We start from the raw sequence: 25,214 nt of genomic DNA on the forward strand, positions 1-25,214 counted from the left end.
CCTCCTCACAGGGTAAGGAATCTGTGGGGTGAGGGGTATATGCCCACCTGGTCCCCTCTTTCCAGGCCATGTTCCAAGTATGTGAGACCTGGAATTCCCTGTCCAAAGGGCACTGAGTCAGCTTCTGGGGTCTGTCCAGACCCCTTCCCTTGGTCCATGCTTCTGAGGGTAGACTCTATCAGTCACTGGTGTCCTGGTAGGTGGCCACGAAGTGGCAGTTCACAGAGGTGAGAACAGAACCCAGATGTGCAGAGTGGGCCCCTATTACTTGGGGGGTGGGGATGAAGGGAAGGGGCAGGCTGCAGCTGAGGGCTGGCTCCTCCTCACTCCGTATTCAGCCACGGAACTCTGAGGATTCTAAATTTGAACCTGTCCTGGCCTTCAAGGTCATTATGAAGGCATATTTGTCAGAGTGGAAGGACAGGACATATTTTATTTAATATCCTGATTTATTACTTTTAAATATTTAGAATGAGCATGTAGACCTCCATGGTACTCTTGCCCTGGGCCCTGCAATATTGGGGGCGAGGTTTGCATCATCCTTTGAACTGAGAGAACAGCCCAGAGATGGCCCTTTCCCTCATGGTCCCATGTCCTGGGCCTGGTGCAGACACAGGGTTTGTCTGGCACTTTTGTTCAAATTAGAGGGAGGTACTTCCTCCCCCATCCCCACTCCAGGTGATTGAATTAAAAATGGTCCCTCCTGGAAGAGGATGAACTAGCAAAAGGCTCCCCCTTCTCCAGTGCCAGTGGGGTGTATGGCCTGACAAGTGAGAGTGGGCTGTATTTCAGCCCCCTGAGCACCCTCAATTGGGTACCTTTGTGCAGGTAGCAACCTGTCTGATAGTTCACAGGGTCCCATGGACCTGAACCAGCGAGGAGCCATAGGCAAGACTAGAAGAGAAAGTGCTGACAGCCTGGGATCCTGAGATAATCATTGTCATTCTACGTTTTTAATAATCATCTTCATCATGATAGCTAATGTTTATTTTGTGTTTTGTACATGCCAGGTACTCTGAGCACTATACCTGGATTATCCTATTGAAACATCAGAATATGAGGGGAATACAGTTGTCATACCCATTGTGCAGACGAGGAAACTGAGGCTCAGAGAGGATAGGCTCATCTTTGGCCAAGGGTCATTCAATAGTGAGGTCAAACAGGCCTGCCTGGCACTTGAGTCTGTTAGCATGACCACTGCTCTGCACTGCCCATTATCATTTTTAAAAGCATTCTTTAGGGGCCGGCCCGGCGACATAGAGGTTAAGTTCGCGTGCTCTGCTTCAGCGGCCCTGGGTTCGCAGGTTTGGATCCTGGGCGCAGACCTACACACCGCTCATCAAGCCATGCTGTGGTGGGCGTCCCACATCTCAAGTAGAGGAAGATTGGCAGCAGCTGTTAGCTCAGGGCCGATCTTCCTCACCAAAAAAAAAAAAAAAGAAAAAAAACTAGAAAAATGAAATAAAATATATTAAAAAAAATAAATAAAATAAAAGCATTCTTTATGCAGTCAACATATTTACTGATCCCTGCTCCAGTGTGCTGGGTGCTGAAGGTACAGTGCTGAATAGGACAGGGGCCTCCCTCAGCCAAGGAGGAAAGAGGAGCAGAGCAGGTAACTGGGTGACCCCATTGAGCAGGGGGTGCTGAGGACGGCATTGAAGGATGAGAAGCTGTTTACCAGGCTGGACAGGGGGAAGGTGCTCCAGGCCTCTCGGCGTCCTGTGTGGTCAGGGAGGAGCTTCCTCTGGTTTATTTATGCCTCTCAGTGGCAAGATAGGTGCATTAGGGAATGGGCAAGGAAGTGGGGCCAGAACGGAGGTGGGGGGCTGGGAAAGGCCCTAATGGGGTACCCGGGACCCAGCCCTTCTTGGAGACCACAGCTGTGTCATCATCTTCAGCCCCCTTGGGCTCCTGCTGAGAGGGGTGGACCTTACTATCCACCCCCCACTGCCATCCTTGCCAAAGGCAGAAAGGCGAGGTTGAGAGCGGGAGGGACGGTCATTCGGCGCATTTTCAGTGGGTTGGCTGTGGAACCGTGCCTCTGAGCCCTCCCGCCCGTGGTCTAGTCCCTTCACTGGGCTCCTTCTGCACCAGGAGTGGGAGAGTCACCGTCTATCATTTTAATTTTTTAAAACAATACTGTACTTTCAATACTGTACAGACACTTGTACAGTTATCCAAGCTGGCGTTTCCCAAGCAGATACCATGTTCCAGAGGCTGTGCTAAGCTTTCACGAGTTAGCTCGTACAGTCCTCAGCGAATCTCCGAGGAAGGTCCTGTTGCTGTGCCCATCTTACAGATGGGGAAATGAAGAGACTCCCCCAAGGTCACACAGCTAGCAAATGGCAGAGCTGGTTTCCTTGAGTGTAACATTCTCAGTCTATACTAGGTGTAGCCTTGGTGGAAATTTTGAGAAAACGCAAAGAAACCACACAAAAAGAAAAAACGCCTCCAGTTCTCTAATCCAAAAGTTGAATGTGTAACCACTGGGGCTGTTTCTCTCTAGTTGGTGTGTGCGTGGACGTGCACTCGCATGTGCAGGAATGTGTGTTTGAACCAAGGCAGGGTCATGCTGTGATACTGTTTTGTAAACTGAAGCCACTATTTAAAAATCACCTTAAAAGGACCTTCACAGGCTGGTCTCCACAGGGACACTCTGATTTCTAGGATCGGGTCTAGAGCAGCATATGAGTCATCTGTAGACCACAGACTTGCCAAGGCAGCTCACCCTAATAGCCACAGTTCATTTTCATCCCCACTTTCTGCTCCTGTTCTTTAAAAAATAAATAAATAAATAAATTTAAAAACTGACAGACCTACCCAGGATTTTATTCCATGCCTGGCCCTGCATTTAAATGCAAGAAGCAGAAGGCTTGTGAGCTATAAATAGCCCAGGCCGCTTCTGAACAGTGGCAGGGAGAATTTGTAGGTTCTGTTTCCTCCCAACCTGGTGACCTGGATTACTTCCTTCCTGCAGTGGTTGCTTTCCTCGCTGCCTCCTCTGCCCATCCTTCACGGAGCAGAGCAAGGCCCTCTATGCAGATGTTTAGTGAGCACCTGTGCTGGGCCAGGCCCTGGGTGCTGGGCACACGGCCTTGAGTGAGCTGCCAGTCCCATCCCAGCTTGGGGAGACACAGAAGGCCAACGATGAAGATCTTGTCATTGTGGGATCCTGAAGAGGTGTCCCTAGTTCTGGGAGTCGGGAAGGGCTTCCTGGAGGAGGGATCCTGAAGCTGAAAAAGGGAAGGAGGAGACAGGGACCCCCAGGAGGAGGTGGCCTGGGAGAAGGAGTCTATGGGGCCAGGGGCTTAACCTTGGCACAGAACAAGGTTTCGTTATTATTAATCCATCACGTGCTTCTTGAGGGCATGTCCTGGGTTCCTTTGGTGGCTCCCATGGCTTCTAGAATCCAATGATCTTGGGTAAGGAGGGTGCTCAGCTTTTCACTAGTCCAGTGAGTCTCAACCTGCTCTGCACATGCTTTTCCGTCTGGAACTAGGATCCTGAGCTCCAACCCAGACGACTCAATTAAAAATCTCAGATGGAACCTGGAAATCTCTTTCTTCCCAGGCTCCCCAGGTGACTGATGTTCGACTGCATCTGGGATTCCTTGTGCTGATCCAGTCTCCCATGTGGGGACCATGCCTTAGTCCCCCATCCAGTCTCCCTTGGATGACAGTGAAGGGAGCTCACAGCGTCTCAGGGCGGTTCCTTCCATTGACAGACAGCTCGACTGCAGAAAGTCCTTCTTCCCTTCTGCCCACAGTCACCTTCATCATTAATCCTAACACAGTGATGACACCAAAAATCAAATTTGTACAGTCCTTTGTTGTCTACAAAATGCTTACTTGAGAGGCAAAAGCTACATAGATTTTAAATTCAGACAGACCTGCAGTTCGACTACCCCTTTTTTTGGTCCTAACCTATTGGCTGTGTCCTTAAACCAACGACTTCACCTCTGTGTCTCAGTGTCCTCATGTCTTAAATGGTGATAATAATACTACTTACCTCTCAGTAATAAGGGAGATGCATGATATGGGCTCAGTACAGTAGTAAGGCACTCACTCCATAATAATTTATTATTATCATTGTTATTACTACTACTATTACGTAAAATATTTACATGGTAAATTCAACATGCAAGAGGTTTTTATCAGGTGCTTGATGTATGCCCAGCCCTGCTGGTCGTGATGAAATACATTGCGAAAAAGTTCTCCCTAAATGTCAGCCGTCATTATCGATATTATTAGTAGTAGTTGAGCCTCACAAAGTTGCTGAAGTGGATAATAAAATCACCCTCCTTTTACTGATTGGAAGATTAAGCTCAGAGGGTTGAGGGGTTTCTGAAGCCTGCACAGCTGATAAAAGATGGGAGTGTCTTCCTTCTAATACTCTTCTTTGCTCCTACCTGCAGTAGGCTTTTGCAGTAGTCTGTATGTAAAGGAAGGAAGGGAGGGAGGGAGGGAGGGACCATTATGCACAGAGTTAAGGGGCTCCCCCAGCCTTGGCCCCCATGGTTTCCTTCAGGCCAGGCAGTTTAAAGACAGCCATGTGGTCCTTTCTTCTCTCCCTCCACAATATTCCACCAGAGAAATCCAGTTACGATGCCTTTGAGCGTCTTACAGGGATAAAGGGGTCCTCGGGGAGCGTCTTGTGGCCCCGCTGCTCAGCCAGCTCTCTGGGTTGGGTTTGCAGCCTCAGTGTGGTCTGGGTCTTCAGATCTGCTCTGGCAGCTGCGGGTGCAGCCAACACCTTGTCCACTGTCCACAGCCCCCACTCCACCCTGAGTCACTGCCTGGTGCCCATAGCATGGCTTCCCCCAGTCCAGGCCCCACCGGATTTGTGGGGTCCAAGGCTCCCCCTGGCTGGCTGCAGGATGCCCCCTGCTCTCGACCTCCTTTCTGTCCCAGGAAAGTGAGCAGGAGTTTCAGACACTGAGTTCTCTCTTCCAGGGAACTGGCTGTTCAGCCTGGTCTCTCTCCGTGGATGAAGGCCCTGTCCCTGGTAAAGAAACCACAGACATCAATAAGGAAGTGAGAAATGTAGCTAGAAGAGGGCCCTATAATCAGACATACAGATGGGTTCGTGGCTGGCGAGGTGGGGCCCGCCAATGGCTCTCGTGTCTTTTATCCTGTACAAGATGTCGGCTGCAGCTTCCCTCTTAGGAGTCTTTCTGAGCTCGCTTGCTCTCTTGCACAACTTCAGCTGCCCTATTCCTGTCTCCCCTTCCGTCCTCTTCATTGATCAGGCAAATCTCATTTCTAGTAGCCTCTGACAGTGGAAGAATCCTGGATTGAGAGTCAGGAGACCAAGTTCTAGACCAGTGCTGTCCAATAGAAATTTCTGCAATGGAATATTCTGTAACTGCACTGTCCAAACGGTAGGTGCTAGCCACAGGTGGCTATTCAGCACTTTAACTGTGGTTAATGCAACTGAAAACCAAATTCTTAATTTTTACAAATTTTAATTTATTTAAGTGGTCGCGTATGACTAGTGGCTAATGTATTGGGCAACACAGCTCTGGACCCAGCTGTAAATGTACTGAGCTGTGAGACCTGAGCAAGTTTCCTGCCCTCTCTGGGAAGAGGAGGGGTGCAATTAGAGAATCGAGAAGGAGGCAGTCTGGAATAGAGACTAAGGTCTGGGGTCAGCTAGTTCTAGATTCCAGCTCTGCCAAGTACCAGCTATGTGATCTTGGGCAAGTCACTTAACCTCTCTGTGCTTCAGTTTACTCATCTGTAAAGAAGGCATCATAACAATCACCTCACAGGGTTAAAATGAGGTTTAAATGAGATACAATGACCCTACAAGTGCCTCACTCCCAGTAGGCTTTCGACAAATTGTAGAAGTGGTTTTCGCTGATCTTAGAGGATCCCGTGTTCTCCTCCCTCTTTGGCCGACTCAGACAATTCTTGCTTTTGCTACAAATGTTTATAAAGTACTTTCAGGGCCAGAGGTCATCACCTTGAACCTCTGAAAATGATGTACAAGTTGTGTCATTGTGCGTCTGTATTTTTTTTCCGGAGAAAAGCAGAATTTTTTGCGGAGATAAACAGCAAAAGATTTTCAAACGAGTCGAAAAGGTTTAAGAACTCTGGGAGGGAAAGAAACTGGTACACACGGTGCATGTGCAACAGGTCTGGTATGGTCAGGAAGACAGTGGACCGTGGCCCCAGACTGCCAGCGTTCCTGTCCCAGCCCTGCCACCACCAGGCTGCGTAAACCTTCAGCTTCCCCGTCTGTCAAATGGGGATAACATGGAACCCATTTCATGGGTTGTTGTGGGGATTAAATGAATCATGTTCAATGTGTAGCATGGGGCCTGGCACACGGTCAGTGCCCCATGGGTGGTAGCTGCTTGTACCATCGTCATCCTCATCATCACAGTTGTTTCCATCCACTGGATGCCAGGCTTGATGCAGGTGTGTCTCTCTCCCAAACTCTGTCGCTCCTCTCCTGCCACGTCGTCTCAGACTTCATCTCATACGGCTCCTGCTTGCTCGTTCTGCTCCAGCTGCTCTGGCCTCCTGGTTGTTCGAGGACGTAACAGACGTAAATCCGCCTGAGGGTCTGGAGGTTTGTGTTCTCTGTGCTGGAAGCATTCCCCCCAAATATCCACTGGCTCACTGCTTTGCCTCCTTCAGGTCTTTACCCACGTATCATAGTGAGGCCTCCCTGACCTCTGTTTAAAACTGAATCACCCGTCCCTCCACCAGCGCCTCTAACGCCCTCTCTGTCCTCACCTGTTTGTCTGGTTTAATGTTTGCTGCCTCTCCTAGGTTGGAGCTTCAGGAGGGCAGTGTGTCCCTCATTTTGTTCTCTGCTCCAGTTCCCGTGCCTAGAGCAGTACTTCACATAGAGAAGGTGCTCAAAAAAAATGTTTGGTGAGTGAGTGAGTGAATAAATGAATGCATGGATCTCGTTTAGTCTGAGATAGGCTCCTGTAGGATCCTCAAACTCCAGAATATGTCTCCTATGTAGTAATTTCAATCAACAAATATTCCTGAACCCTCCTCTGTGCCAGGTTGGGTCTTGGGTTCTAGGGACAGAAGGATGAAGAACATCGCGGCTCTTGAGGAGCTCATAGGCCTGGGGGTGACCGCAATGCGGTTCTCCTCCAGCATCTAGTGCACTTGTAACCACTGAACCGTCCTGCCATCCTGTTTGCCGTCTGTCTTCCATCCTGGACTGGAAGGGCTTGGTGGACAAGGACCCCCATCTATCTTGCTCGGTGCTGTGTCTTCAGCACTAGTACAAGACCCAGCAGGTATATGTGGACTGGACGCATGAATGCACAGATACGGGGTGTAGCAGGGTAGGGACTGGCGGGGTCTGTGGTTGTACCAAGGGAGGGCAGAGCCGCGGAAGAATTCACATGGTAGGTGAGGACCCTTCTCCTGTCTCTTGGAAGCTTGCCTTGAGTCTTGGTTGGTCAACAGTGGAGTGACTTGGGAACGATGGAAGGATGGTGGCTTCCCCTCCCTCAGGAGGCTTGGGTGGCCTGCTGCAGCCATTCTGTATTTCAGCTTCTGCCTGAGCCTCTGTCCTTGGAGTTAAAAATAGCCAAGGATGGGAGCGCAAGGACATGCTGTCCTTCTCTGCCAGGGAGCAGGGATTCTGCTACCTCGTCTCAAAGGGGGCTGCGGGGCGGCAGGTTTGAGAAGCCAGCAGCTTAAAGAATTATCCCTTCCTGCCCCCTTGAGGACAAGCACAGACTTCTCTTTCCCCAATCTGGGATGACTCTTAATGAGCTATGGAAGGTCACAGCTGGAAGGCTCTTGGAGTAGGCTGGACACCTGGCAGGAAGCCCATTGCCCTCCAGGCCTGGGACCTTGGCAGACATCACCAATCAATTAAGGCCCACCTTTCCATGGCAGGCATCACCAATCAATCACAGCACCCTTTTCTGCCAAGTCCAGACACAGTCTAAGAATTCTTAGCATGGGATATTTTAGGCAACAGCTACCAGAGTTGGTAAAAAAGAGAAAGGCTGTTTATCATCGTAATCTAGTCCAGTTCCCTCATGGTGGGGAAACTGAAGCTCAGAGAGGGGCAGAAACTTGTCTGATGTCATACAGGAAGTCCATAGAGGGGCTAGGAGCAGACCCAGGAGTCCTAACTCTGTAGAGGCTTTTTTTCCTCTGTCCCCTACTGCATCTTGTTCCACAAGAACTAAAGTTTGTCCAAAAGAAAGCTTTTTAATGCATGGGCTACAAGCCTCAAAATTTTATGCAACATTGTGTGTATGTGCTGACAGGTATTATTCTAAGGAAAGAGAGAATAGCTTTCATCAGCTTCTCAAGAGGATCCTTGCACAACCGGAAAGGTGAAGAGATCAGAAAAGGGAGAGAGTGGAATGGGCTAAAGTCTTGCTACTTGACGTGTGGGCCACAGACCAGCAGTATCAGCCTCACCTAGAGGTTGTTAGAGATGCAGACGCTCAGGCCCAACGGGACCTACTGAATCAGAATCCACATTTTAACAAGATCCCTGAGTAGTTCATCTGCACATTAAGGTTTGAGAAGCACGGGGCTGGAATTTGGAAGCGCAGCCTTTGGTTTCCTGAATGTGTTTTGAGTACCTGCTGAGTGCCAGGCACCTTTGCGAGTCTGCAAGACAGCCATAGGCGTGGTCCTTGCCCTCACGTGAGGGAGTGGGAAGAAACCGAGGCTCCTTAAGCAAGAGGGGGCCCAGCTGCTCTGCAACTCTGGTAAGGCCAAATCGAAAGAGGTATTTGTTTAAATTGTTTGAAGATAAAGGGTAGAACTTCTATCCAAGGAGCATGAGACCCCAGCGTGCATTAAGCAGGTCTGCAGGGAGGTTCTTGCCTGGAAAGCCTTGTGGGCACCCGGTTAGCTGCCCTCCTGCAGAGTGGTATGGAAAGGGACTGGGGATTTTAAGCAGTCATGGGATTTGGATGAGCTGAGCGGGAGCAACAGAGGGTGTGTTTGAGGCCAGCTTTACTAGCAGCCCCTGGTGCTGAGAACAGCTCCTCTGAGGTGGGTTTGCTCTGGTGAGTGCTGGTGCCAGGTGGTTCCAGCTGGTTCCAACTGGTCTCAGCTGATCCTGGCTAGTTCTTCTGGGTCTGATAGACTCTGAAGGAAGCTGACCATGTGTAGACTGAGAAAGGTGGTAGTGGGGAGTCTGGGGCACAGAAAGAAGACTTGCCCTGGTGGGCCAGGAGTAAGGAATTCCACCCCTGTCCGCCATGTAACCGCTGCATGTTTTCGTCCATGTGCCTTTGTGGGGTTACGAGTGCACATGTGTGCTTTGAAGATGGCATGCCTGGGGTCCAAACTGCGCAGCTCAGACCTTATCTGGCCTTTGCAACAAGCCTCACAAGCTGCCCTCTTGCTCAGCTGGAGCCCTCTGCTGGCTCTGGCAGAGGCCAGCGCTGACCTGAAAAAGTCTTACCCACCCCCACACTACTGTCTCCTTGACCCTCTGGGGGTCAGAGTAGAATAGGGGTTAATAGCAGGGCCTGGGAAATGATACACACACACACACACACACACACACACACACAGCTTTATTGAGATAATTCATATACTATACAATTCACTTATTTAGTACAATTCAGTAGGTTTTAGTATATTCTCAGAGTTATGCGATCCTCACCACAGTCAGTTGCGGAACATTTTGTCACCCCCAAAAGAAACCTGTACCCATTAGTATTCACACTCCAGTCCGCGCTCACCCCAGCCCCTGGCAACCACTAGTCTGCTTCCTATCTCTATAAATTTGCCTATTCTGGACATTTCATATAAATAGTCATAGAATATGTGGTGCTTCGTGACTGGCTTCTTGGGATTTTGCATATTTTCAAAGGTCATCTATGTTATAGCATTTATCAGTAGTCACTCCTTTTTATGGCTGAATAATATTCCAATATATGGATATAGTACATCTTATCTCTTCATCAGTTGATGGACGTTTGGGTTGTTTCCACTTTTCAACTGTTATGATAATGCTGCTGGGAACATTCAACTCTGAGTGGACAGGATGGATTCGTTTTGCCTTCTGCCTCTCCACCACTCACTTGCTGTGGGACCTTGAGCAAACTGCTTCAGTTCTCAGAGCCTCAGTTTTCTGAGAGTTTCTGGGAATTAGGGACACTGCTCTCTATCTCAGAGTATTGTTGAGAAGAGCAGCTGTAATTTATGAGTGCCTTTATCTTATTGTGACAGTCACGGTACCTGTGCTCTGTCATTGAGTTCAGACCCACAAGGGGCACGGGAGGATTTATCTCACAGTTACTGTTGACCTGTGCTACGACGGGCTCACATGCTGCCTTGTTATAGCAAATCATTTGGTAGCTTGATGAGTTCTCTTGCCAATGTGTGCGCAGCAGGAGAGAGCTCCCCCACCTCCCCTACACCTTTGGCCTTTTCACATCATTAGGGGGCATATTTCTTATCTTTACTTTTCTTTTGTACATTTTTAAAAATTTTGAAATATAGATAGAAGAAAGTGAGGTGGCTGGAAGAGCTAGCTCGTGGTCCCGTCATTCCAGTTTCCCCTCTGCCATGAGAACGGTGTGTCCCAGATAGGGCTGGCTCATTCATCCTGGAGTCCAGAAGAATTCATAGCATAGAGCCACAGCTAACTCACAAGGGACGTTTAATACGAGCAAGAACTAAACCATGCTTCTATAAGCCACTGAGATTTGGGGGTCACTTGTTACTGCAGCATAACCTAGTGAGAGCTGACCAATACATTTAATCCTTACAACAAGGTGAGGTGGGTTCTGTTATCACTTCTATTTTATGAGGGAACAGGCTCAGAGAGATTCAGTAACTAGTTTACTCTGAAAGTGGCAGAGGGATGCTTCAAGTCCCAAACCCAGTCATTCTGGCTCCAGAGCCTGTGCTCTTAAGAAGACGGAAGTATGTGGGCTGTGTTTGGTGAACGATGAGTAATCCTGTGTGGCTAGAACACCTGGTATGCACATGACGTCAGCCTTGTAGTATAGGTCTGGGGCAGATCCTGGAAGCCTTGAATGCTGTGTGGATTGTGAAGCTTCCTAGTGCCAGATGGACCTGTAGACTCTACCTTTTGCCCACAACCCAACTTCTTCCAAAGCTTACTCAGCTTGCCCCAAGTGCTGAGGGAATGGCTTCCTGCGGAAAGGCAGCCACTTGGGACTGTAAATTGTCTTCCTTCCAGTGATTGCTGAGGTGTGCCCTCTACAGAAAGTCTTCCCACGCTGGCTGCAGTAGAGGGAATGACTTTCTTAACCATCCCTGCTAAGTGTAGGACCTCCCCTCCTCCAGATGCATTTACTCTGCCTTCAGAACTCTTTGTCCTCAGTTTACATTTTGGCTCCACATTTTGCCTTCTCCCTACATGTTTTCCACTTGTCAGTATAACCTTCAGTTGTAAACTCGCAGAAGGTAGCACTTGCGTCTACAATAAAATCTTATGATTTTATTTGCAATTATGTATAATGCAGCATTGAAATCATCTTACTTACAACGCAGACCCTGCCCCTATTTCCAGTGCTGTGTTAGTTACTCTTCTTCTCAGCTCCCATAATACCCCATGTATATCTCTGCCCTTGAACTATACTATGTTGTAATTATAACACCTTGTGTTGTAATTGCCCCTCTATTTGTCTGTCTCCCCGTAGACTGGGAGTTTCAGCAAGGTCTGGGTTTAATTCATCTGTGTTACGAGTCTCCCACACAGGCCCTGGCACTGAATAGGCACTTAGTAAGAGTTTGTCGAATGCATGATAATTACTTGTCTGTTTTATCTCCCCTCCCCTGCCACTAGCTGTAAGCTCCTTAAGGACGAGGACTGTGTCTTTTTAGAATCTCCAGGGCCAAGAAAAACATGGCATAGGAAATGAGCTTGATAAATGTATATTTCATTGGATAAGTGAGAATACATTTCATTTCAGGGGCAGAACACTTTAGAGTTACAGAGTACATTCATGTCCATTACCCCAGTTGATCTCAAGTCTTCAGACTCTCCTGTCGTGTTCTCAAATCCTTATCACGTGCCCTTTGCCTCCCTTGCTCCCACCTATTTCATCTCTGTGTCTTCATGATCTCTCCCTCTTCCGCCTTCAAATCCTCTTGCAAAAAGGTCTGAGGAATTCACATACCCCCCAGTGTAAAGGAGCCTAAAGAGTAAATTACACTCTGATCTGCCCTGAGCCAAGATCATGCTCCTAGTTAACAGCTTTGCCATCTTGGACAGGTACATTAACCCCTCTGAGTCAGCATTCTCTTCTGAAAATGGAGACAATACTTAGCTTCAATAGTGGTTATGAGGATTAAATGAAATAATGTTGAGCATCTGTCGGGCTCTGGGAGCTCAGTAAGTGGGAGTTCCTGTCTTTATGTGGAAGGATGGAATTTGAGGCATCAGCAAGCCTGTGGGAAGGAATTGTTTACAAACAAACACAGGATGGGTTTGCCTTGTTCTGAGATCTCCCCTCCCTGTGAGCTGCCACCTCTGTCCCAGGCGAGCCCAGGCCTCAGCGCCTGGTCAGCACCACGGACAGTTCCCGCTGGGTCTGGCTGTTTGGCTGCTGTACTTAGTAGCATCTACGAGGCCTTCAACTGCAAGTCACAGCTTTATTTTTTGTACCACCAAGAGAGATAAAACGTATCAGAATTTAACTCTGACACGCAGTCGGTTGTCATTCATATCTTAATTTCAGAGATGTTGAAAAATGTTTGTCTTAGAATCGGTGAAATAATGACAGTTTATGAGAGGTGGTATCAGTGAACCATTGCCCACTGACCCTTGAAGAGGTTAATTATAATGGCCAGCATTCATTGAATGCCTGCTGTGTTCCAGGCCTTTTTCACTCCTTCCTCTCCTGTCCTGGGTGCTGTCTGCTATCTATGCATTCGCTTAACAAATATTACATTTGGGGAATATAAATGTGAGCCAGATAGACAGCTAATCATGTTTCCCCACCATCCTTCTTCCCAAAATAGTCCAGTGCTGAGCCTCATTTCTTCAGAACATTGCTTCCTGCTGAAGGATAATCTAATGTGGTAACCTCTCCAGTCCACATCATGCTTAACCCATTTAAGAAATATTTCAAATCCATATCCTATGACCCAGCAATTTCACTCCTAGGTATGTGCCCAGAAGAAATGTGAACAAATGGTCACCAAAAGACACATACAGGAATGTCAGAGGCAGATCTATTTGTAATATTCCCAAATTGGAAACTACCCAAGTGCTCATCAACAATGGAAAGGATGAAAATAATTTTGATATATTTACACAGTGTAATGCAATAAAGCCATGAGAATGAATGAACTGCAATGAAACAATCAACGTGGATGAACCTCACAAACAACGTTGAATGAAAGAGGCCAGACACTGAAGAATATACACTAGATGATTCTGTGCATATAAAATTACAAAACAGGCAAAACCAATCTGTGCTGTTAGAAGTCAGGATAATGCCACTCATGGAGAGGAAGTAATTGCTGCTCATGAGGGGCTTCTGGGGACATTGGTAATGTTCTGTTTCTTGATCTGAGTGCTGGTTCTACAGATGAGCACACTCTGTAATATTCATCAAGCTATATACTTACATTGTACACTATATAATTGCACACTCTTCTGTATATATATCATACTTCAACAAACGGTTGTTTTTAAAAGCACCTTTCTCCCGAAGAGAAGAAAATGCTGAAAATTTCTTATGCAGGATGTTGGGTGAGACATTTAGGGGTAGCTGATCATGTGGGATATTTGGAATTGCCTGAATTATTCAGTGTGAGTGGAATATAGAGCACATTAGGGAAAAGGGGAAAAAATGAGGCTGGAAATGTAGACTGGGACCAGGTCAGAAAGGCAGTATGTCTTGAGGCCTTTGGAATTTATTCTGTGAGCAGTGGGGTGCTGTTGAAGGTTTTTAAAGAGATGACATATTTGAGATTGAGTTTTAGAAAGCTTGTGCAGGCCACAGAGTGGAGAACTGGTAGAAGAGGAAGCTCTGGTGCTGGGGACACCGGTTAGAGTAGAGGCTGACCACCTGACCAAGCACTTGAGGCACGTGGGACCTTCTAAAACTAGATTCACAGGCCCCACCCTAGACCTGCTGAACCAGAATCCCCAGGAGAGGAAACCGGGGAATCTGTGTTTTAACTAAGTTCCTGACATATCCGACTGGCACTGGCCTCCAAGCAGATGTTTGGGAGCCTTGAGTTAGTTGACTGTTGCAGAGTCAGGCAAGAGAAGGTGAGGGTGTGGTCTACGACTGTGACCCTGCTGATGCAGAGCAGGTCTGAATTTGAGTTCCTCCAAAAGGAGGCATGGGGACACATTAATTAATTTACAAGCACTGATATGTCACTTACTAAATAGCACTTACTGTGTGCCAGGCCCTGTTCTAAGATTTTTTTTTTTTTACAAACATTAACTCATTTAATCTTCATATAAGCACTGTGAGGTACATACTATTAATTTCTCCATTTTTTTTGAAGAGAGGGAAACTGACACACGGAGTTTAAGTAACTCGCCAAGATCACAGGACTAATAAAGTGACCAGGGCCAGCTTTACAGCCCAGGCCAGCAGGCTCCATTTTCCATGCTTTACCCACCAGGCTGTGCTGCCTCCTGAAGATGCTCCGGAAATATTGGTGGATGGCTGTTCACTGTGAAGAGGAGCTGAGAGGTTGGCAGTTAGGAGACCTAAAATCTAATACCAACATGGTCATTGACTCATGCTATCTAGACTTCAGTTGCCCCGCCCCACACAAGAAAGGCATTAGTCAGGATGACCCCTAAGTTCCCTCCAAATGGAATCTTCTCTGATTTTAAGGGAAGGCAGATTTTGACAGCTCTAGAGAGAAGAGGTGGAAGGTAAAGGGCCCTCACATCAGGGCTTGTGCTTCCTCGGCTTGTCCTGAGACATAGCCAGAGGCAACATCAGGGCTATGGAGGCCTGAGTGCCTGCACGTCAGCTCAGCCCTTGATTTTCAGATGAGTCTTAAGACCTGGGCAAGGGAGGCATGTGAGGCTGAAGTCACTGGGAGTAGCTAGGCCACAGAGAGGAAGAAGAGGCACTAGCCTCCAGGGTATTTATCGCAGAGGGTCGAGAAGGGTGTTGGCTATGGGAGGGAGAAGCAATGAGTCTGGGGAGCCATGGTACGTCTCTCATCCTGGTTTAAAGCAACCCAGTGACCAGAGCTCTTGTGTCCAGGAGCCTTCATGGGCTGTGACATGGACTTGGAGTGGGCCACTCACAGAGATGAGATTACACTCTGGTCAGTGACGTGGTTAGGGATTTTAGAGCCTGGGGACCTGGAGCAAATCACATAACCCCTCTCAGCATTGGGCTCCTCGTTTGGAAAACAAAGCTGTAAAGACCCGTCTTCAATAAAATGCCGAAGTAGAGAATGGTCATATTCCCTTCTTTCTCTCCCTCCCACCACCACATTCCTGGGATCTCTGGAGGTTAAGAGTATAGGATCTGTTTTCACACAGACCCACATTTAAAACCTAGCTCTGTCTTATCTGGTGTAAACTTGGACAAGTTGCTGAACTGCTCTGAGCCTGATTCCTTTTTGTTAAATTAGGATAACAATACTTGACTCTCAGAGTTATGGTTAAATTATATACGTATGTATATATTATATATATATATATATATATATATATATTAGTGCCTGGTTCAGGGTAAGTGCTAAAAATAATGGTATCTACTCTAATAATTTATCATTATTATCACTTTATTATCCTATTCCTTATTAACACTTGCTTTTGGGAGAAGGTACATTAAACACATTTGTATTCAGGTATAAACAACTGAGTGAGACTTACTTGTTTTCTTTACTGGAGAATTTGCATTTTTCTTGGGGACACATCCTAAACGTAAAGCCAATTCAATTAAACACACTGTTAGTGGGATGGGCAATGCTGAGTGCTATCCTAGGTGCTGAAGGGAAGTAAAGGAGGCATGAGCTTCCACCGTAGACACGGACATCAAATAGGTTGACTAAGGACTGTGTTTCAAGATGCAATGGAATAGATACCCCAATAGAGGTGAAGATGAAGTGCCCCTGGGACTCGAGGTGTCTGATCAGGGAAGTCTTTGTGGAAGAGACGGCATTTGAATTCTGTGGTAGAGCTTAGTGAGTTTAGTTTAGTGGTTCATTAAAAATGTAGTTATTGGAGTCAGGAAGACCTGGGTTTGAATTGAAGCTATGCCATTGGTAGCTGTGTCTGTCCTTGAGCAAGTTACTTAACCTTCTTATTCCTCATTTTCTTTCCCTGTAAAATAGGGTAGTAGCTTAATTCTCAGAGTTTATTTTGAGAATTAAATGAGATGTTACTTGGCATAGCATCTGGCACAATGATAATAATAGTATTAATAATAGCCACCTTTATTGAATGGCTACTGTATGCTACCACCCAACTAGGATATTTTGAAAATTAAATGTTATCATGAGTTTGTTTTATTGTTGTATTTAATCCTCACAACAGCCTGAAGGGTTTGGTGAGTGCCCAATAAATTATAGGTGTTATTTAAAGCTTAACTCTGGAGGGTGGTTAGGATTTTGATACGGAAGATGAGGAAGGGAGGAAAGTAAAGGAGAGAAAACCAGGATGCGGTAGATGTACATAGAGCAGTGAGGTGTCTGCGGGGCTGGGCTGTAGGGACTGTGAGGGAGACCAGTAACAGATGGGGTGGGAATCAGATGAGGGAGAGTCTTGAATGCCTGGGTGCGAAGGTTGAACCTAATTTGGCAGGCAGTGGGGAGCCATTCTAATTATGGCATGATTGAAGCTGTGCTTTATTTATAGATTTATATTTTCCATTCATTTATATTATAGAATTAATACACTTAACTATAAAAAATTCAAAAGACGTAGAAGCATACAAAAGGGAAATAAAATTTCCCCAGTGTGCTGGTTGGAGTGTAAATTGGTACAACTACTTTGGAAAGTCATTCTGTGGCTGTGTCTGCTAAAGCTGAACGAATGCCTGCCCTGTGACCCAGCAGTTCCACTCCTGGGTTTATCCAAGAGACGTGGGTACACGTGTTTACCAAAGGCCATGCACTAAAGTAATCACAGCAGCATATTCCTAATAGCCCCAATACTGTAAAACTCAAATGCCCATCATCATTTAGTGAATAAATACATTGTGGTCTATTCATACAGTAGAGTATGATATAGTGGTGATAATGAGCAGCCTACCACTACACAGAATAATATGGATGGATCTTATGCTATCAACGTAGTATGAAGCAGAAGAAGCCAGGCCCCCAAAAATAAAAGGCCTTGCTCTGTTTATAAAATTTGAAAACAGGCAAAACTAGTATCTGGTGTTAGAGATCAGGATAGTGTCTACCTTTGTGGAGTGAGGGAGAGACTGGAAGACTGGGCACAAGCAGGTTTTGAGGATCCCAGTGATGCTCTGTTTCTTCATCTGGGTGCTGATTACATGGGTGTGTTCACTTTGTGAAAATTCATCAAGTTCCACTCTTAAGGTTTGTGCACTTTCTGTCTACTTAGATTTAAAAGTTACGAAAAATGATCTTTCACACACTTCTTCTAACAATCTTTCTCCCTACAGTTATTCTATTAACAGTTCTGTTCATATCCTCCCAGGTTTTTTTGTGCCTATGAATAAATATAAAGATAACGCTATATCAATGCTATCTATAGCTTTATAGAAATGGTATTATGTTTTACATACTATCCTGCAACATGCTTTTTAACTTAACAGTATGTTGAGGCAATCTTTCCATGTCACTGTATCTGTATTTTACACAGTAAAACACAGTATTTTATTGTGGGAATGTATCATTATTAAACCAGTCCCCTGTTGATAGACAGTCAGTTCCAGCATTTCATTGATGTAAACGATACTGTAGGGAACCTCTTCATGTGTATCTTTGTGTACTTTTGTGACTATTTGTATAGAATGAATTAGTAGGAGTGGACTAGCTTGGTCTGAAGTGGTAATTTAAGATAGTTAATCTGTTAATAGCTTGTTGGGTGGGTGGGTTGGAAGCAGGGAGACCAATTAGGAGGCTGTTAAAATAGTTTAGACTTTTTAGAGGTAATTAGGGTGGTTGGCTGTGAAAATGGACAAGAAGGGAGAGATATAAGCGATATTAAGGACAAAGACTATAAGACCTGGCATCTAATGAGAGAGGGGGAAAGAGTCAGAGAGGTCCTTGTGGGGCTCTGAGTCTGGGTGGCTGGGAAGATTGGGAGCATAAGTCAGAAGGAGTTGATTGGGGGAAGTGGGAACAGGGATGAGTTTAGTTTTGGTCAGGTTGCATTCAAGGAGCCTGCTCATCGTCCAGGTGGTGATGTCCAGAATGCAGTTGGAAGTATTGCTCTGGACAGGGTTAAGGGCTACAGATTGGGGTATAGGATTCATTTGCTTTGAGTGGTCCAGAGGTAGTGGGAGGGGAATGAAATCAACCAGGGGAGGATCAAGAGAGAGAGCTTGAGGACTGAATGGTGAGAGCCTAATATATAGGAATGGGGGTTGTGGTCAGACAGACAGGAGGAGATCTGCTAGAACTCACTATCAAGGAAGTCGAAGCAGGGATCGGAAGTGACTGTCGTTCAAAGGAGGAAGTAATCAGTAGCCTATGTCAGTCCCCCTCCCACTGGCCCCCCAATGGGTGCCATCATTACATCTTGTACTTGCTCTGCAAATCACTTAACACACTTGTGATTAATCAGTGTGGTCATCTGTTTAATGTCCGCCTGCCCCTCTGAACTGTGAGCTCCGTGGTCAGGGACCACACCACTCTTGCTCTCTCTTCCATCCCCAGCATCAGGCGTGGTGTTTGGTACACAATGGTCTTGGTACCCCAAGTTGTTGCTGCCTCCTGGCAGGACTCCAGCTGTCCACACACCTTCTCCCCACACACCCTGCCCCGCTCAATACACATACTCTGCCCAAGTTGGGAGAGGAGGGACCCAGGACCCTGTGGGAGAAAATTCACGCTGCGCAGTTTGAGTTTTGGGTGCAGCGACTGTGAGTGGGTAGCCAAAAATAGGTCATCCAAACTCCATTTATTTATACATCACAGGCCAGCCTCAAGGGCAGTCTCACAATAAACTCCAAGCCTGTCCAGCGGAGTGTTATGACACCCATGGGTGATGCATTTGCTCCCCTAAACCATCCCTTCGGAAGCTGGCCCTCCTCATGCCTGTATTCATTATGCAACAGCTCTTCTTATCACCACGTTTCTTGGAGGGAGTGTGTTGCTATTGTGTGATGCTGGAACCCACCTCTGCAAAGATTTTTGAACTTTGACTTCCTCAGGGTGCCATCTAGGCCAGGTGTCTTAAGTCAGCTTTCCCCAAAAAGGACCCTGAGATGAGATTCGTGTGCAGGTGACACGAATGAAGGAGGTGCTCCCCAAGGAGACTGGGAACACGGAAAGCAGGAAGGGATGTGCCCTTAGGCAGATCCCACAGAGGGCGGCTCCTCAGGAGCCTGGGTTCTACGTCAGAGTTCTGACCTGAGGGTTCACTCTCCTGTTCCATTTAGGCTTAGATAAAGGGTGTCGGGGTCATAAATTCCCAGGCACTTCTGCCTCTGCCTGTGTGGGGGCAAAGTGGGCTCAGTAGCCCAAAGGAAGACCTAAAAACAAAAAACATTGGCAGGTAGTGGCTTTCAGAAGCCCATGTGGAGGGGCCTCACAAAAGTGGGAAGAAGGGAGATATGTGGGGATGTGGGTGGAGCATCAACCTTGTCCGCTACAGCGGGTCCAGCCAGGGTCTATTTCTGGGCCCTTATGGATCAGAAGAAGGGGCTGAAATTCCTCTCTGTTTCCCATCCGTGTGTTTTATCAGCAGAGACCAGCACTTAGAAGTGTGTTTAGCATCTTCACAAGGGCTCCCCAGTAAATAAGAAGACACTGAGTCAATGTTTGTTGAATGAATGGAAGCACCATAGTTCAGGAGTTGGGGACTGAGACAAGGCCCTTGTATGTGGTCATGAGCAGTTATTGGAGACTGGTTTAGTTAGGCATGTGAACGGAGTGGCGGGCTGGAAGCCATACTGCAAATCAGAGTGTGTGGTTGGTGACGTGATGGCCAGAGGCTGTTCTCTGAAGGAGTTTGTTGGTTGAAGGAGATGGTGTAAGAAGTGAAGCCTTGAGCAGGCTTGTAGGAGGAGTGGAAAGAGCCAGAAGGTGAGAAGTGGTAGATTCAAGGCCCAGAGAGGACACTTGGTGGGGGGAGGTCCCAGTGAGGGTGGGAGGAGATGGGATGGAGAGAACAGATGGTGGTGAGCCTTGGCCAGGAGAAGGGTCACCCCTTCCTCTCAGAGGAAAGGAGGGTCGAGGGGCAGGTTGAAAGGTCTGAGGATGCTGAAATTTGGAAATGAGAAAGAGCAAGTCAAAGAGACACATCTTTTCAGCCAGGGGGAGAAAGGTCATCTGTTGGGATGGATGGGGTTACAGGGTGGGGAGTGGGAATGCATTGGGACAGCCACTTTGAGGACTGTGACTGAGTCAGCAAGAGATGACAAAAGGAAGGGTTAGATAGCTGAGTTCAGATGGTGGACCTTGTCAATGTGGTTGGGTACAACCATGGTCCCCAAATTGGGGACTTCCGAGGTGGGGGAGGTGGCATGTCAGGAGGAACATGCAAGACGGTTGGCGTGGGCAAATTTGGGAAGCACTGGGGGGTCTTTCTCTGCAGTGGCTGTGGCTGCTTTTCTTTAGCACCTACTGTGTGCCAAGCTCTGTGGTGAATGTTCTGTCATTTAACCCTCTCAACAGCAAGTGCTACCGGCCTGCCCAAGGTCTCAGTTAGTGGTTGCAGAGCCAGGACTCTATGCCTGGGTCATCTGATGGCAGAATCAGTCTCACCTGGGTGGTGCTCCGAATAGGATACTGTATGTGAAGTGCTTTGGGGCTGTAGAACGCCACAGAGATGTGAAGCACACCTCTCCAAACCTCCTCCTCAGCCCCGTGGGGACTGAGTTGTTTGTCATGCTTTTTGGCCCTCCCTTTTCCCGAGAGAAATGTGTCAGACCCTGGTGGGTGGGGACGAGCCGGTGGGGCTCCAGAACAGGGCTCACAGGGAGGTGTGAGGTATAAAGCCCAGGCAGGAGTCTGCAGCCTGCCTGCGGGGTCCCTAGTTGGGAGGGGCGTTTGTCCCTGGATGGATGACTGCGCTTGTGTGTATGTGAATGGAGGAACGTCTCTCTGTGCCTGTGAGTCTGTGTGTTTGAGTGAGCACGTGGTGTATGTCTCTGGATCTTTCTCTGTGTCTCTGTATCTGCTATACACAGAGAAACATAGAAATGGTTGGGGGGGGTACAGATATAAATTAGGGAAAAAACAAATGGTGAATGAAGGGGAGCATAGACCCAGGGACACACGTGTCCCCCCACGTGTTCAGAAACACTCAGGGTGAGACACACATAGAAATGCACAGTTTCTCTCTGCTTTCTTGAGTGGGTTGGCATATACTTCTTACGGATGTGTGTCTTTGTGGGTGTCTGGCACACACACAGATACACATACCCATTTAGCCTCAGAAACACAGAATGATAGGTACATGGAGACCCATGGAAACACAGATATCAACACTCGGAGATACCTTAACACACTCTGTCTTTGCATGTAGATTCCTGTGCATGTGTGTTACTCTGTTTTTTCTGAGTGTGTGGGCGTCTGTGCATCTGAATAACACAGATACATGTGGGAGAGAAACTTGTGGGCACACACTCTGAAAAACAGACACAGAGCATCTGTGTCTCTGCGTGTGTGTGTGTGTGTCTTAAAGTCAGGGAGGAAGGCGACACCCTGGTTGAGCTGGAGGAGGGAGGCCGGGGGAGACGTCCTGACCTCGCTCTGTCTCCTTGCACACAGACTCAGCTCCCTCTTGCCAAGCAGGATGGTGGGGTTTGGGTGGCACTGTTTTCCCCTGGTGGGTTGCTCAGCAAGCACTGAGGAAGCCCCTGAGGTCCGCCAGCTTGTCTCAGAGTTTGTGGGGACCTGGGGAAGAGCCCGCTAAAGATCTGCCGCCTCCTGTAGCAAACCCACAGGGTGGTGGGAGATGGAACGCTTACCTCGATCACCAGGCTGTGGAGCAGGGAGCAAAGGGACCCTCCTGGGGTCAAATCCTGGCTCTGCCGCCACCTGCCTCCATGGGCGTGGACAAGTCACTTAACCTCTGTGCCTCACGTCCTTGATGCTAAAGCGGGGCGAGCAGGCGCATCCGCCTCATGGGTGGTTGGCGATTAGGACCGCTCTCAGGCAGACACTCGCTCATCCAGCGGTTATTAATGGAGCACGCACAGTGGCTGGACCCTGCCTTGGCCCTGCGGCTTCAGCGGTCAGCAAGACAAGTTCCGTGTCCTCACGGAGTTTACCCTCTACGTGGAGGAAGCTAGTCAATAAACCAACAGTGTACAACACATCAGGGGTGGTGAGTGTTAGGAAGAAAGCCAAACAGGACAATAGGGCAGAGAGGGGCGGGGGTGGGAGGGGCCCGAGTGCAAGGAGGGTCTCAGATAAAATGACATTTGGTCAGAGTGAAAGTGAAGGAGTGAGCTGCTGGAGGGAGACAGGATGCTCAAAGGGAGGGACTAGCAGGGGCGGAGGGCCGTTGTCCTCATAATAAGCCTGTTATTCCATTTCACAGTTGAAGAAACGGAGGCACAGAGAGGCTGAGTAATTTGCCCAAAGTCTCACGGCCAGTGAGACGGAGATCTAGGATTTCAACCTGGGCAGTCTGGTTTCTGAGCTGATGGTCTCAATCTGTGGTCCTCAGTCCAGGGTGATGTTTGCCCCACGGGGGATATGCGGCAATGTCTGGAGACATTTTTGATTGCTGCAACTGGACTGGAGGCTGCTACCAGCATCTAGTAGGTAGAGGCCAGGGGTACTGTTAGACCTTGTGCAATGCACAGGACACCCCTGACAACAGTATCCCGTCCCCACTACCAGTTGTGCTGAGGTGGAGAAACCCTGGTCTGAATCCATGCAAAGCACTTGACAGTGTGACACATAGTAGGTGCTCGATAAATAGTAGCTGGAGAGGAGGAGGAGAAAGGATTTGGAGAAGGTTGCAGGGGAGAAATGAATTCAAAGGGGAGAAAAAGAACATGTAAATGAATCCGTCAGTTAGCAGGACTCATGTGATCTGCTTGTTGAGTGGGTGTGAAGGGCAGGGCTGCCCAGGGAGAGCAGGTGCAGGGGAGGCCATGGCAGGAGGAGGTTGATGGACTGGGGGTGGGGGCTGACGCTGGCAGCCAGCAGCCACTGTAACACTAACCAGATGACTTGTCTCTCCATCCCCTTCCACCTCATGTCTCTCTCCCCATCTCTCTTGGCCTCTCTGCCCAGAAGGGGACAGCCGGAGGCTGAAGGGGGCCATCCAGAGGAGCACGGAGACGGGCCTGGCGGTAGAGATGCCCAGCCGGACGCTGCGCCAGGCCAGCCACGAGTCCATCGAGGACAGCATGAACAGCTACGGCTCGGAGGGCAAGTGAGTGTGAGGCCCGGTGCTGCCCACTGGCCCTCTTGACTCTCACAGTCTCTGATGTGGGGCAGGAGGGACTGAGCAATGCCCTTCAGGAGCTCTGGGGCAGCCTCAGGCTGCTAGGGACATTGACTCAGGGCTTCTGGGTTGTCCCCATCTTCAGAAGGGGGGTGATGAAGCAAGGAAGCTCCGAGGGAGAGTGTAGAGCACAGACTCTGGTGCTTGGCTGCTAGGTTTGAATCCTGGCCCCCCCACGCACCAGCTGTGTGATCCTGGGCAAGCCACCTCTCTGTGCCTCAGTTTCCTCATCTGTAAAATGGGGATAATAGTACCAACCTCATAGGGGTGTTACGAGGAGTAAATGGGTTGATATTCACAAAAAGCATAGGACAGAGTTTGGCAGGTAAGTGCCCTGTATCAGTGTTGGTAAATACAGAAGGGGGTCGAGAGGGGCTTTATTATGATCATTATTGTTTCTTCTTTACTTTCTTAGTTTCTTAAATCCCAGTTGGTTTTTAAAAATATATACTACTGCTTGATAAGGAGTTTCACATATATCAAGTCATAAAACACTAGGTCCAACTGGCTCCTCGCCAGTGTTTCTCTCCGCTGGCTGTACATCAGAACCACCAGGAGCTTGTTACAAATACAGATCGCAGGGCCCCGCATCCAGGCTGCTGAATCAGGGTCTCTGGGAGTGGAGTCCAGGAACTCCGTTTTTAAAAGGCTCCCTGGGAGAAAGAAGACCAATCTAGACTGGGGGTTCTTATCTTTGGAGCAATTATGGACCCCTTTGAGAATTTTGGGAAAGCTTTCGGCCTGCTTTTCCCTGACAAGTAGATGCATGAGCACCCTAACACACACACACTCATTCTCACAAGCACAGTCATACAAACACACTCTTCTTATAACTAAGGGATTCCCAGATTCCCCTAAAGCCCATCCATGGCTCTCTGGCAAAGAAACTGTGATCCAAAGTGACTTCCCTATTGTACAGATGACCAGGGCACTCAGAGAGGTTGAGGAGTTGCCCTGGATCACACAGCATGTTGATAGGTGTGGAACCCAGGAGTCCTAACTCTCAGCCGGGGCCCGTTCCGTGAGACCACATCGCTTCATTGTCTCAGACATCCTCAGCCAGGGAGAGATGGGGTGTCAGGATCCTTGTCGAGCACATGAGAAGATGGGCTTGGAAAAGTTGAGTGCCATGCTGTGCAGTACAGTAGACACTAGACACATGTGGCTATTCCGATGTAAAGTAATTAAAATCGAATATTCTGTTTCTCTGTCGCACTAGCCGTATTTCAAGTGCTCAGTAGCAACGTGTCCAGTGGCAACCATATCGGACAGTGCAGAAGTAGAATGTTTCCATCGTTGCAGAAAGTTCCATCGGACAGCGCTGGCTTAAGTGGCTTGTCCAAGGGCAGACACCCAGACGCCCACTGAGGGGTGGGCCTGGGGCTCAGCTGCCACCTTCTGCTCCCTTCCCATTTCTGGCCCTGCTTCGCAGCTGGGGGCTTCTGCTGCCTAAAGGCCTCGCTCCCCCACGCCTCCTAAACTGGGCATCTCCGGCCTCTCTGAATGGCCTGGCCTCGGCAGACGCTGCTGTTCCACCCACCTCCTCGGGAGACTTTCCGGAGGGCAAGAAGAGGAGGAGGACAGGCGGAAGGGAGAGGAGGAGGAGGAGGAGGAAGGGAACAAATTCTTCTTCAACCTGAGAAACTTGGCACGGCAGCAAAACTTGGAGGAGGAAATTCTAG

General features: G+C 48.2%; 1 protein-coding gene across 2 annotated transcripts in view; it reads left to right on the top strand.

Moving 5' to 3' along the window:
* The window catches only part of RIMS4 (regulating synaptic membrane exocytosis 4), a 60,975-nt gene that overhangs the window by 15,690 nt on the left and 20,071 nt on the right, over nt 1-25,214 (top strand). The window contains exon 2 of one of the 2 annotated variants that reach the window (XM_087445222.1): nt 23,319-23,460. In XM_087445222.1, coding sequence (XP_087301348.1) covers nt 23,319-23,460 — 142 coding nt within the window. The remainder of the gene's footprint in view (nt 1-23,318; nt 23,461-25,214) is intronic. The other variant, XM_014787434.2, reaches the window with a different exon arrangement.

Source organism: Ceratotherium simum, chromosome 21 (assembly GCF_057802395.1).
Source record: "Ceratotherium simum simum isolate JZ-2026a chromosome 21, ASM5780239v1, whole genome shotgun sequence".
Classification (NCBI taxonomy): domain Eukaryota; kingdom Metazoa; phylum Chordata; class Mammalia; order Perissodactyla; family Rhinocerotidae; genus Ceratotherium; species Ceratotherium simum.